Genomic DNA, 15268 nt, shown 5'->3' on the forward strand with positions numbered 1-15268 from the left:
GCAAATGGGGATGTGAGTTCAATGTTGCAAAATGTAAGGTTTTAAAATTTGGAAAACAAAAATGGGATGCAGAATTTATGCTTGGTGAGAATATATTGTTGGAAGTAGAGGAAATAAGAGATCTGGGAGTGATAGTGGATAAGGATCTAAAATTTAGGGGACACATTGCCAAAATTGTGAAGACAACACAAAGACTTCTGGGAATGATGAGGAAGACACTGATGTGTAGAAGTAGGGAGATTCTTGTTCCATTGTATAAGGCTTTGATTAGGCCACACATGGACTATTGTGCCCAGATTTGGTCACCTGGTTTTCAGAAGGATGAAGAGATGTTGGAAAGGGTGCAAAGGCGACTGACTAAGGTAGTTTCTGACCTCTGGAATGTCGAGTATGAGGAAAGATTGAAAAGATGTAATTTGCAGAGTCTAGTGGAGAGAAGGAAGAGGGGAGATATGATAGAGACCTACAAGTTGGTAAGGGGTTGTTATAGGATCAATGGTGGAGAAGTTCTACAGAGAATAGTGGGAGATCAGGGGAGAACCAGAGGTCATACCTGGAAACTGTATAAAGAGGGTGTGAGTAGGGGAGTGAGAGGCAGGTTTTTTTCGTGCAGAGTTGTGAATGATTGGAATGCCTTGCCTGAGAGTGTGGTGTCTGCAAGGAGTTTGAATGTGTTTAAGACCCGGTATGATGAGATGTGTGTGAGATAAAAGGACCTCCTAGATGAGTCTTTGACTCCATGAGGTCTTGTTTTAATAATAATAATAATAATAATAATAACAGTTATATGGACAAATTTTTGGTTCTTGCAAATCATGAACACATTGTTAAAAAAAAAAGAGTTATCTAAAGAAAAATTTTTTTAGAAAGTATTTATTTTTTAGATGATTAATGAGAGGGAAAACTTTATCTTCTCAATGTCAATCAATCAGTATGTAAGTTTGAGAAAGAAAATAATTAAAAGAAGCAAATGCATTAAATTGTGAAATTTTGAATATCATTATAACCATTTCAAAAAATCACCTGATGAGTGTTATTAATACTCTTACAAATTTAATTTTTATATTGTTTGGGAAGATACAAAAAAAAATCAAATATATGTATCTAACAAAAAATGTAATAATCAGAAATTTATTCTGAAACCTGTAGCAATTTAATACATCAACTCCTCTTGTTACTGTGTGATATTTTTATGTCATATTTGGAAAAAAATCTGTTTGTTTTACTATTATATATCATATTAACCCTCTCATGCATGAATTTTTATTATTATTAATAATAATAATAATAATTATTATTATTATTATTATTACTTGACACCTCCAGAGAGTCCCAGACTCATTGAGGGAGGTCACTTGCTCTACAACTCTCCATCTTCACCACTCAACCCTCTAACTACATCGAACCACATCATCCCAACGCTATCTACTATCCACCACCACTAGCATTTTCACAGACAATCATAAACATCCATGCCCACGGCAGGATTTGAACCCCCATCCTTTGCTGGAGAGGGATACGCTGACCACTCGGCCAACCAGGCCAGCATATTCATTTATAAAAAATTACAATGATGATACAGTACCATTTAGTCTTACAGTATTACCATGAATTCGTTAATTTTACTAAATTTGTGCCCTGTATATGTTAAAAATGTCCTCATCTGTGGACATCATTTTTATGTGTCCTCATATGAGGCCCTTATGCATGAGAGGGTTAATCATATTATATATCACAATAAAACATCTTTTTGATAAAATTATTTGGTGTGTGTTGTTAATACCATTAAAAAATAAGTCATAGATTATATATCATGTAATAACTGAATATTATTCCAACTACTTCTATTTTGCAGGAAGGCATTGCTAAACAAATCAATGACTGCAAGATCCATTTAAAAGAAGTAGAAAATTTTATTCTTTCTCAGTTGTCCCAAACAGATGGTGATTTTGTAAGTGATTCTTGTCTAGTTGAAAAGTTAGAAGAATGCAAAGAAAGAGCTAAAGATTTAAGAGAGAAATTAGAAAAAGCTAGAAAAATATATTCCCAACTTGTTGAAACATGCGAACTCTTTCGTCCTGTAGCACATAGAGCTGCTCTTCTGTTTTTCATTGTTAAGGACCTAAATAAACTGCATCCTTTTTACCAGTTTTCATTGAAGGTAATTTTTTATTTAAAAGTCTTTTGAAAGTATCACCATATATAGAATTTATTTCTATAATTAATTTAATGATCTTTTCATTAAAAGAAAATTTAAGTGTTTTTTCACAAATGTTCTGTTGCAATCACTTCAAGAAAAGCTAATTTCTAAATAAATTATTGTAATTATAATTGTTACTATTATCCAGTTTACTCCAGGGATTTCAAGGACAGGTTTCTTCTATGTCACACAATACCTAAATACTTATTATATTGCTGGCCTAATTGAGTAAGTGTTTGGTGTATCCACTCTCCAGCCAACAGGCTGTGGGTTGAAATTCCATCATGGGCATGTGTACCTGAGACCTCCAGTAGCTTGTAAAAGTTCCATATTTGATCTTTTAGCAATGCATTGGTTGTGCAGGAGGAATGATGTGGAGATTGTGCATGTGTGGAGTGAGTTTGATGGATGAAAGGGCTTTTATAAGGCTGATGGTTTGCATTTTAATAGATTTGGAGTTAGGTGTCTTGAGAAAGTGTTCTTCAGTAAGAGCTTAGAAGTACAGAGGAAATTTTTGTTGGAGTGCATACAGTCAGCCTTGAAGAAGTGAGTGGAAAAATGATTAAACGATGCTGAATATAGCTCCTCAGCTTCTGAAAACTAATCCCAGAAACATCTGTAACAAGGGAATGGGGATTTTTTGGCATTTGTAGTTCAACTTGGGCAAAGGTTATAGGCATTAGCGAGACTTAGTTGACAGAGGATGATATAGTCATAGGGACAGAATACAATAGGTATAGGATAGTATTTTCATAGAAGACAGAGGGAACAGAGTGGATGGGAAGGATTTTGCTAATGATTGTAGAAGAACTGAGTCAAAAAGTATAGTTTAGCAGGAAGATGGGGATTCAGAAGACAGGGTATTTGAATCCATTGGGTGTGAAATAGAGGTCAGCAGGTTGAACTATTTAATATGTTGCTGCTATAAGTTTGGTGGGGGGGAGTGACTATCATGCATCGGCAAATCAGCAATGAATGCAGGGCAAGTAATTATTATGGGACAGTTTGACTATAGCAAGGAAGAAGGCACACAGGGATGGAAGAAATGGATTTTATACAGTTCCTATGAGAAAATTGCATCAATCAAAATGTAATACAAGGGACTCAGGGTGTAAAAGTGATGGATCGTATGAGACCATTTAGCAGAAATTAGGGAACTACATTGCCTCTGATTGCATACAGTGATTATTATTATTATTATTATTATTATTATTGGCTACTCCAAGGAGTCGTTAGACTCATCGAGGGGAGGCACTAAACATCACGTCAAGAGCTATCCAACATTTGCACAGTATCTATCATACTTTGCTTTGAACTCATTCACAGTCATGGCACCCACAACAGACTCTAGCAACCTGTTCTACTCATTCACTACTCTCCAAGCAAAAAAACCTGGTTTTAACACTCATGCTAACTACACTCTTACTTCGTTTCCATGGATGGCTCCTAGTTCTCCCACCACCAGACCTGTACTGAAAAATTTCCTCTGAATTAATCTTGTAAAAACCCCTCAGTAATTTGTATGTCTCAATGCAGTCTTATGTAGTTTGTTCTGGAAGATTGTGTGGCATGCAAAATATTCAGCTAAAAATAGGTATATTTGGAGTTACAAAGTAGTAATTATGACAAAATGAGGAACCAGCTTGGAGCAGAGTTGCGGCATAAGAATCTAGAGGGGGAAAATATATAGTCTGAAGGAAGATACTGCTTTGAAGAAAGTACTATCAGATTATGCACTCATAGTCAGAAGAATAAACAAGATAGGAGTAAAACTGATGAATACCATCATGAAATGGGATGTGCAGAAACATTGCCTGAGTGTGTTGTGAATGTAGACACATTGAATCAGTTTAAAAGCACTGTTGGATGAGCATCGTGTGCACCTTCCACGATGAGTCTCTGACTCCACAAAGGTCAGATGTTAATAATAATATTGCATTGAGGGGATTTTGTGCCAAGAAACTTATTAACCTTGGTATTTTAGAATGTAATAAAGGATGTAATAAATTCAGGAACCACTTTTCAAAGATTGTAAAAATAACATGCAAGATCTGATAGGATGGGAGAGAAACAACATGTGGTCACCTGTGAAATAGTGTTGTTATCAAGGGTGCAAATACTAAATTTTTCTCTTAACAAGCAGCAAATGAATGAACCATGTTACCAATGAATGTGGAGAAGGACTCTGAATTAGCTTTAAATGAATTTAAGGAGAGGCATGATAGAGAGTGCATGTAATGAGTCAGTGGACCACCTAGAAGGTTTTCTAATAGTAAGTAATAAAGACTCCACAGAAATGTAAGAATGAAATACAAAATGCTTTTTAACAGAGTGATCCACTCTGTTAAAAAGCATATTATAAAACAAAGTGGATAGGTACATGTGGTGAAATCAACTGTCTAATCTTAGTATCCAAAATGCAGTCGCACTGTTGTTTTCATATGATTGGTTATAATATGAATGAAAAATGGTAATTTATTGTTGCATACTAGAAAAGGTTCCTTTTCTCTATGGCAAATGCCATTTTTTTAATCTACCTATTTACACTCACTTGCCTGAGTGAAAAATATAGGCTGGTTCAGAAAATGGCTTGTGGATTATTATTATACCGGACCCCCCACAAACACCAAAGACTTATCATGGCCCAATAACCATTATTCACACAATGCCAAAGCATGTTGACCACTGGCAATAATTTTCACTCATTGACCATTCTTCAAACAAAAAATCTAGTCCTCATGACCTTGTTAACAATCTTACACAGCTTCTATGAGTCATCCCTTGTTTCCTCTGGTCATGTCATGTACTAGAAAATTTCTTCAGCAACTATTTTGTAAAACCCTTCTTGTTACTTATATTTTTACTTATTTAGCAGAGTTTTTTCTCCCAGAAACTCAGGTTTTTCATCCCGCATACAGACAAATCGGCCCTTCAGAACACACGCAATTTACAGACAAAAAATACTAGTTGTGGTAGTGGTGGAGGTGGGCGGTAGATGGCGTTGATGGAGATGATTCATAGTAGATGTTCAGTGTAGTGGTTGAGATAGTTGTGGGTGTCCTCCCACGATGAGTCTTCAGACTCCTTGGAGGTGCCACGAATAATAATAATAATAATTTCTCTTATATTTTCCACCCACTTTCTTCCTATTAACTGAATTTTGTTAACCACAAACCTTCATTATGCCCTCACAGGGAGAATCCTGAATAAGTGACCAAATTATGACTTCACAGTCAGTTTATATATATATATATATATATATATATATATATATATATATATATATATATATATATTGGTGGCGTTCGCTTCCACAGCTGCCAGAAGAAAAACCTGGCATGGGCAAACAAGTTATTTCTCCTGGAAACTTGGGTTTTTCATCCCATAAACTCAAGAAAATCCACTGTAGAACCCACTGTTTCTGACAATAATATTGTGTTAAGGTTAGGGACTACAAGGTGGCAACACTTCTCTGCCATCTCTTCACCAGATGCCACTTGAAATTAGTGAATCTTAGGCCTACTATATCTGATTGGCTATTGGTGGAAATTGAAATGCCCACTCAAGTCTCCAAAAGCTAGATATGATTAAAGTGGTCTCCCCTTCTTCCTATAAGGGGAATAAAAGGCCTTAGCTGATTTAGTGGATATTGGATTCATATATAAGTATGATATAATCAATGATTTTTGACTGGCCAGCAGATGACACTTAAACTACTGTAATTTTTATTTTCTGGACTACTTACATTGTATGATGTTTTTAACAGTTACGGCATGTTTTTTTGTATTACAAAGAGATGTTATGCTACATAACTCACTAGAAATCTTCCTACTAAGTCAGACAAATTTCGCTTCAATCAGTTGTACTTCTCTATACTCGGTATATTTTATTTTGATATTTTACTGAATTATAATTCTGATGTAACATCTTTTTTGGTACTGTATTAGGAATTTACAGATATTTTTCAAAAGGCTGTTGATTCCTCAGAAAGAACTAGTGATGTACAACAAAGGATTACCAAGTTAAATGATTCAATTACTTATTCAGTGTACTGGCATATTTCTCAAGGACTGTTTGAAGCTGACAAACTCACATTCATAGCACATATTGCATTTCAGGTAACTAATAAATAATATTGAAAATTTTATTTCTAAATAGAATAAATATTGTAAAATATGTAGCACCAACATCAGCCATACAGTTGATTTTGGTATTATTTTGAATACACCACAGTATAACTAATTAAGGCCTCCTTTTCTCATGCATGCAGCCACCACAAAAAAAGTCTTAACATTATGCATTTCAGGTAACTAATAAATGATACTGAAAAATTTACACTGAGTGTAAATTTTTCAGTATCATTGGCCACTAAGTGTATGTCTAAACAGAATAAACAATATAAAATATACAATACCAATATCAAAGTGGGTAGCATACCCACTTTGTCAACTAGACCGTGATACTGCTGGACTGTGAAGGCAGTTGACAGAACAACATGGTGTCCTGTCAAATGCAAAGATTATTAGAGAGTGGCTGATGGACAGACATCAAAGAGTAGCATATGACAGAAATGAACTAGAAGGCAAGTAACTAGTGATTTACCACAGAGCTCTGTACTTGAGCTACTCTTATTCCATTTGTACATCAGTGATATGTATTACAGAGAGTTATTTGAGGAAAAATATTTAGTTGTTTACTGATGTTGCAACCTGAATGAGCAGTAGTCATTGAAGATGATATGGAGATCTTGCAGGATGACTTAAATAGACTGGCAGCATGAGAAAATGACCATGGCTGCAAGTTTAATATTAGTGTTGCTTTACTAGTACTACTTCTGATCTTCTATTGAGTCCAAAGACATCGCAAGAGGTCAAAGGCTTACAGACCACAATAGCCATTATACTTCACTTTGAACATATTCAGTTTTAGAGAACTTATTGCCTACTCCAGCAATACATTTCACTCATTCATCACCTGCCAAGCAACAATCTCCTTTTCACTTGTTCCTTTCTCACATATCCTTTGTACAGTTTCCAAGGATAACAATCATTCTCATATCCTATTATCCTATGCAATAATTCCCTGATATCTATTTGATAAGGCTCCTCTTACCAATTTATGTGCACAATCACATCACCTCTCCTCCTGATATCCACCAAGCTTCGAAGAACACATTCCCTCAGTCTGTCCTCAAATTTAATAATCCAGAGTTTTAATGTTACCTTATTGCTAATATAGCCAAGTGATCAGATCCTTGAAGCTAAATCCAAATGAAGCCTAATTAGTGCCTTATATAGTTGGAATTATCTTCTTTATCACACATAGCAGTGTTCTTCACATTATAGCACCAATTTTCTTGCTAACCAATAAAACCTTCATGATGCATCCCTTGAACTTCATTTCCCTATCCACCAAGATCCTCTGACTCCTCTACTCGTGAAGCAAAGTTTCTCCAATATGATAAGCCTTGTTCCATCTTCTTTGGCCAAAGTGTATATCCAATCCACAGTTTAACTGGTGACAGTTAACTATAGTCCTTTTTCTCTTTTGACAAACTTAAATTACATGAATCAACAAAACTGCTGATATTCTACCAGTTTTTGAATCCTAGCCCTCACCAACCAGCCTCTTAACTACCATCATCACAATTACAGACAAACAGATTGGCCTGTAATTCAAGGCCCCAGTCTTATTATCTCTTTGTAAAGTTGAATTTTGCCATCTTTCCAGTCAGTCTTAGTACATGTTTGTAAAGTTGAATAATTTTATCCCATTTCCAGACTTATCCTGCTATAAGGCTTTTATAAATCAAGTATATCATTGAGTCCAATTGCCTTGTTAGCACTGGGTTTACATAGTTAATATGTTTATTAATATTATTATTGTTATTACAGGCTACTCCAAGCAGTCCTTAGACTCATTGAGGGTGGCCCTAAACATCATGTCAAGAACTATCCAACATTTGAACAGTATTTATCATACTTTGCTTTTTCACCGTCATGACATCCACAACAGATTATAACAACCTATTCCACTCATTCACTACTCTCCAAGCAAAAAACCTGGTTTTAATACCCTTGCTAACTACACTTACTCAGTTTCCATGGATGGCCTCTAGTTCTCCCACCACCACCAGACCTGTTCTGAAAAATTTCCTCTGAATTAATCTTATAAATTCCCCTCAGTGATTTGTATGTCTCAATCATATCACCCCTTTTCTGCTTATCAACCAGTTTCTGTAACCCACAAATCTTCAACCTGTTCTCGTAAGGTTCATTCCATAGACCTGCTACCATCTTTGTCATTTGCCTCTGGATTCTCCACCTCCTGATCACCAAGAAACCCTGGCACTCAGATCTGCACACAGTAGTTAAGATGGGGTCTTATCAAGGCTCAATAAAGAGAAACAATTATATGGAACTGTTATATGTTGTAATGGTTTAGTAACATTAATTTATGTAAAAAGTCACTATCCAGCTTACCATAACATCTCTACATCTTTATTGTCTAAACTTGAGTATAAATATGTTAAATTTTTAATCAAACATCTCAAGACAAATTTTGCAAAGTTTAGTATCCTTTTTGACAAATTTTGCAAAATCCAGAATTTAGTATCCTCTTGAACTGTGGCTCTTCATATTTATATAACTATTGTTATTTTGCTTATAGATGAAGCTCTCTGTATTTCGAGACATCAGTACAACATCTCTTTCAATCAATCTTTTTTTTTTATATACAACTGGTTAATTCCAAAAAATGTTATTAATTTTCAAAACAAATGTCAAAATGATGCAAATAAAATAGTTGGTAAAATCACATTTATTATTATATAAATCAAGTGGATATCAAATCCAGCATTATTTCAAAGCCGAATCTAGAAACTCTGAAAGTTTCGTATGAAATTTGACCAGAAAACTTACAGGAATATACTCGCTGGCATTTGATTTATATAATTTAGCACTGCCAAAATACTTGATTCATTTAATTTTGCATTGCCAAAATGAAGCCTTTTGGCTCTTTATTTTAGTAAATCACATTTATTATTTATCTGTAGCATATTACACTAATATTAAATACTAAAATTATTTTATTTATTTTTATTAGATTTTATTGGAAAAGAAGGAAATCAGTAGTGAAGAATTAGATTTCCTGCTAAGATTTCCAGCCAAAACATGCAGTGAAAGTCCTGTAGATTTTGTATCTAACTTTAACTGGGGAGCCATACAGGTAAGTTCAGTGTTTCATCTTACCAACTCATAAACATGGACTGATAATACTTTGTTCATAAATTTTACATTTATTTTCTTATTGCACTGCATAATTTACATGTACTATTATTATTATTTAATATTATTATGTATTATTATTATTATTATTATTATTATTATATAGTTTACATATAAGCTTCGAGGATGAAAGCAAAGAAATTAGTTCTCATCCAAGATGTATCATATGTAACCAAGTGCAAGTAAATGTACGTATCATATGTAACCAAGTGCAAGTAAATGTACGTATCACATGTAAACCAAAGTATGTATTATAAATAAACAAATGTATGTAATGTAAGTATCATATGTAAACAAATGTAAGTAATGTATCATATGTAAACAAATGTAAGTAATGTATCATATGTAATCAAATGTATGTAATGTATGTAATAACTGTAACAAAAGTATGCAATATAGAGTGATTATATCCATTGATATTGTATATATAGAGTGCAAAATTGCAAAGAAACATCTGTAATAATCATCATTATGAATATTATAATAATATATGTTGTAAACAGTTATTGTTATTATTATTATTTTTAAAAAAAACTTTATGTACGAGAAAGTATTTGTTATACATAATTGTCTTCATATAATGTATGTAATTTATCTGAGAAATAATAAAATGTTAAAAAATATATATATATATAATAAAATTATTATTATTATCATTATCCCAAGACCCTCATGGGGTCAAAGACTCATCGCAAATGGTCCCTTTGTCATAAAACAGCTCATCATACCATATCTTGAATATGTTCAAACTGTTGTTTGCAGACATCACACTCTCTCAGGCAGTGCATTCCAATCATTCACAACTCTGCATGCAAAAAACCTACTTCTCACTCACTTGTCCACACCTTCCTTATACAGAATCCAGGAATGACCTCTTGTTGTTATTTCCCCATTTCCCACTGTTTTATATAAAACCTCTTCAACATTAATCCTATAACAACCCCTTACCAATTTGTATGTCTTTATCACATCATCCACTAGACTTTGTAAATTACATCTTCTCAAAATTTTTTCATACTTAACATTCCAGACATCAGAAACTACCTTAGATAATTGCCTCTGAATGCTTTCAAATATCTCTTCATCCTTTTGAAAACCAAATTTGTGCATATTAGTCCTTTTATGACATAATCAAGTCCTTATACAGTGGAACCAGAATCTCCTTACTTCTACAAGTCAGTGTTCTTGCATCATTGCGTTGTCCTCAAAATATTGGCAACATGTTCTCTAAATTTTAGATCCTTATCCACTATCACCCCAGGATCTCTTATTTCCTCTACCTTCAGCAATATATCCCCACAGGAATAAATTCTACATCCCATCTTTCTTTTCCAAATTTTAAAACCTTACATTTTGCAACACTGAACTGCTATCTCCATGTTTGTGAATATTCACTCAGTCTATTCAAGGCCACAACTTTGCATCATCTGTATACAACTCAATATCCCATTCGAATCTTTGGCAATATTATTAACATATAGGTTAAAAAGCAATGACCCTAAAACAGACCCTTAAAGCACACCACTAGTGACTTTCCCCTTCTAGGATATTGCTACCCCATACACAACTTGCTAATATCTAGCAGAAAGCCAATCTATAATCCATTGCACTAATCTAATATCCAACTTCATCTGTTGTTGTTGTTTAATTGTCAACTTATCATGATGCAATCTGTCAAAAGCCTTTGTAAAATCTAAGTATACTGCAATGTATCTATCTCCCTTGTACAGTGCACCTGTCACCTTATTGTAATAAGTTAGCAGATAATACCACTGTTTTCATCCCAATTCTGGATCCTGGTTCTCACTAGCCTCTCTCATACTTTAACCACAATACCTTCCTTCTGCTCCTTTGGAACTTGACCAAGTATAAGACTCATATTAAACAAATATGCCAAGGCATACTTTCTGGAACATTCCTTCAAAATAAGTGATGATATATCATCAAGACCCACAACTTTATTAGCAACAAATTTGCTCAATTCCCCATATATCTCTTGCTCACATCCAGTCAGTCTCTCCTCCTGCTCCTCCTTCTCATTCACTACTCTCAAATTCTCCATGATGTCACATTTACAAGTATGAAAGACATTTTTGAACTGCTCTTTAAATATCTCAATTATATCCTCTGCTGCAGTTGACCTTTTACCATTTTAGAAATTCATGCATCTGTTCAAAAAGAGAGAACCTATTGCTCTTTAGGTTTTCTCTCTTTTTTTTGGGGCTTCATTAGCAAAACTGCTGCTCATACTGCACTTTTGCTACCCTTACTTACTGAGTCACCATCCTTGCATGTTTTTTTGTACTTCTCATGGAATTGTATATTACCACCCAACTTATGTTGACACTATAATGCCTTCTTTCTCTGTATTGCATGCATAATTTCTTCATTCATCCATTTTACATCTACCTTATTTAACCTTCTGACCCTTGGATACATTTAGACATTTCTTCTATTAGTTAGTTCTTGAAAATCACCCAAGCAGCATTTATTTACCTCCTTTTCACTCAACTCTTTATCCATGGTACAGCTGCAAGCTGTCTACTGAGCTTCTCATAATCACCAGCCTTGTAGTTCCACATGTTCCCTTTCCTCACAGAAGTCCTCACATAATCACTTATTATTATTATTATTATTATTATTATTATTATTATTACGGGTATCTCCATGGAGTCAGTAGACTCATCGCGGGAGACCCAAACTAGCAAAACAATATCTGTCATATCTCTTCTTGAATTCATTTACAGATGAAGAGCTCACAACAAAGTCAGGCAATGAATTCCACTCATTCACCACCCTCCAGGCAAAAAACCTTGTTCTGACACCTTTGTTAACCACACTCTTCTTTAATTTCCAGAGATGACCTCTTGTTCTTCCATCACTATCACACAGCTGAAACATTTCCCCTGCATCAATCCTATAAAAACCTTTTAGTAATTTGAATGTTTCTATCATATCCCCTCTTCTTCGCCTATCAGCCAATCTCTGCAATCCACAAGCTCTCAATCTATCAATGTAGGGAGCATTTTTTATATCACTCACCAACTTGGTCACTCTTCTCTGAACCCTCTCCACAGCCTCCTCATCTCCAAGGAATCCAGGTGACCAAACCTGAGCACAGTAATCCAAATGTGGAAGTATCAATGCTTTATAAAGGGGAATAATAACCTCTTTATCTCTGGATGTCAGTGTGTTCCTCAACAACCAAGTAATCCTATGTGCAATCTTGGACACCTTAGCAATGTGTCCTCTGAACTTCATCTCCTTATCTACCAATACCCCTAAGTCCCTAGCCTCATCAATCTCTTGGAGTACCTTTCCATCTATGTAGTACACAGCTGGTAATCTTTTAATCCCAAAATGCAAGACTTTACACTTTTCCACATTGAACTGACATCCATTTTCTTTTGCCCATTTTACCAGCTTATTTAAATCCTCCTGCAAACTTTCAACATCAGCTTGATTTTTTATTGCACTACACAACTTTGCATCATCAGCAAACAACTGAATATCTCCCTTTAAGCCGTTTCCTATATCATTTATATACAAATTAAACAACATTGGCCCAAGCACAGAGCCCTGAGGCACACCACTGGTCACCTGCCTCATTCTGGACTCGGCTCCTCCATACACCACCTTATGGTATCTCTCCCTGAGCCACTCTCCTATCCATATCACCAATTTAATATCCATTCCCATCTGCTCCAATTTGCGTAACAGTGTTCTATGGGGTATCCTGTCAAAAGCCTTAGCAAAATCCAGAAGTACCACTGTGTAGCCAGTTCCTTTGTCCAACTCTGATGTTATTCTATTATGGATAGTTAATAGATTGCTAAGGCAGGATCTACCTTTAAGAAAACCATGTTGGCCTCTATAGAGTATCATATCCTGATCCACCCATTCTTGAATTTTGTCTTTAACCAACTTTTCCAATACTTTTACCACTACTCCTGAGATGGTGATTGGTCTGTAATTCAATACTGCAGTTTTAGAGCCACCCTTATGCAAAGGAACCACTTTGCCTAACTTCCACTCCCTAGGGACCATACCAGAGTTCAAACTTAAATTAAATATCCAGGTAAGAGGGGTTGACAATTCATTTGCACATTCACGCAACACCCGAGCTGATATTCCATCTAAGCCTACCGCAGTGTTTGCATTTAAGTTTCGCAATATATTTAATACCTCTGATTCTTTAGCTTCAATTCTCACATTAGGTATTGCTATAGGTATAGAGATATCCTCACTTGGGTGATAGACTTTTGAGAAGTGATCACTCAGTAACTCGACTATTACATCTGATTTTGTCACCTCAATACCATCAGCACCCACTAAGGTTATCCTTCCGAAGTCATTCTTCCTCTTACTTGCCACATAGCGGAAGAACTCTTTGGGATTACCCTTGATCTCTTTGGCTAAGGTCTTCTCATAATCTGATTTAGCTTTTCTTACTATGCTGGTAACCTTCCTAGCTTGAGCCTTGTACTGCTCATGGGTGTCCTGATCGCCCTTCTCCTTGTAAATTCTCCATAACATTTTCTTTTTTTGTAGTTCAAGCTTGATACTACTGCTCATCCATCTAATGCCTGCCTTGTTTGACCTCCTGACCATGGGGACACAATCTGATATTGCTTTCCTCAGATACCCACTGATTTTATCCCAAGCACTGCTAACATCTTTCCCTTGCAATATGTTCTGCCATGGGATGGCTGCAAGCTCACTCCGAAGCTTGTTATAATTGCCTAACCTGTAGTTTCGTACATACCCCTTCTTAATAGAAAAATCCACAGATTTTGCAACCTCCCAAGTCAATACCACATGATCGCTTTCACCAACTGGAGGTAACGAGGTCACCTTACTTATGCATATAACCTCTGAACCAATAACCAGGTCCACTTCATGGAACCAACTAGAGGGAGATTTAATGCCTCATTTATAATTACATCCTTTGATGAGATGATCAAATCCCAGACCCTCAATCCTTGTGTTCCTTCTGAGGGCACACAAGGATTGAGAATTGAGCACACATACTGCCTGAGTATTTGTCCCTGAAAAACTTGAGAAATTCGTTTTCTTTATTTCCAGTTGCTGTCTTGTCATTCCCGTATGTATTGCCATATTAAAATCACCTAAATGATTACCCTTTTCCTATTTGCTTGACTAATTTGCTTATCCATTTCATGGTCACTGCCCTCCATATCATCAGGTCTGTAGTGACATCTGACTGAGTATTTCATTCTATTCACCTCTATCTCACACCATACTGCCTCAAAACTAGTGCCATTATTTTCACCCTTGCATCTCTACCTTGCATGGACCTTTCTATTTTCGCGAAAAACATCATACCCTTCCACCTCTATTCCTGTCATGATGTTATCCTTATCTAGCCATATCTCACTTATTCCAACAATTTTTGAGTGAACGAACTCATTCAACACAGCCATTTCATTTCCCTTTTTCCTTATACTTCTAGAATTCACATACAAGCATAACAGCTCATTCCTGGATCTATAACAAGGTCCATAGATACCACTTATTAGTTGTGACCAGTACCGGCTCGAGGGTATGTGGCGCCCCCTAGGCCAGTTTTATCAATGCATTGTAAGACAAGACAGGCATCATAAAATTCTTTATTGTTAAAAGCAGTTTATAGTTATTGCCAAAATATGTGTATAGAGCATTTTGGTGGGCACTGCTCATACCACCAACACTTCGACTATTACTATTACTTTTTTTATGATGTTGGTGTCCCAAAGCCATTGCTCCCCTAGGCTGGTGTCTC

General features: G+C 35.5%; 1 protein-coding gene across 1 annotated transcript in view; it reads left to right on the forward strand.

The window, feature by feature from the left end:
- Positions 1–15268, forward strand: part of Dhc93AB (Dynein heavy chain at 93AB) — a 1274973-nt gene that overhangs the window by 1122426 nt on the left and 137279 nt on the right. The window contains exons 52-54 of the mRNA XM_090403805.1: positions 1856–2161; positions 6148–6318; positions 9305–9427. Coding sequence (XP_090259931.1) covers positions 1856–2161; positions 6148–6318; positions 9305–9427 — 600 coding nt within the window. The remainder of the gene's footprint in view (positions 1–1855; positions 2162–6147; positions 6319–9304; positions 9428–15268) is intronic.

The sequence above is a fragment of the Typopeltis vanoorti genome, chromosome 1, assembly GCF_054136105.1.
Source record: "Typopeltis vanoorti isolate ZY-2024b chromosome 1, IOZ_Tvanoo_1.0, whole genome shotgun sequence".
In the NCBI taxonomy this organism is placed as follows: domain Eukaryota; kingdom Metazoa; phylum Arthropoda; class Arachnida; order Uropygi; family Thelyphonidae; genus Typopeltis; species Typopeltis vanoorti.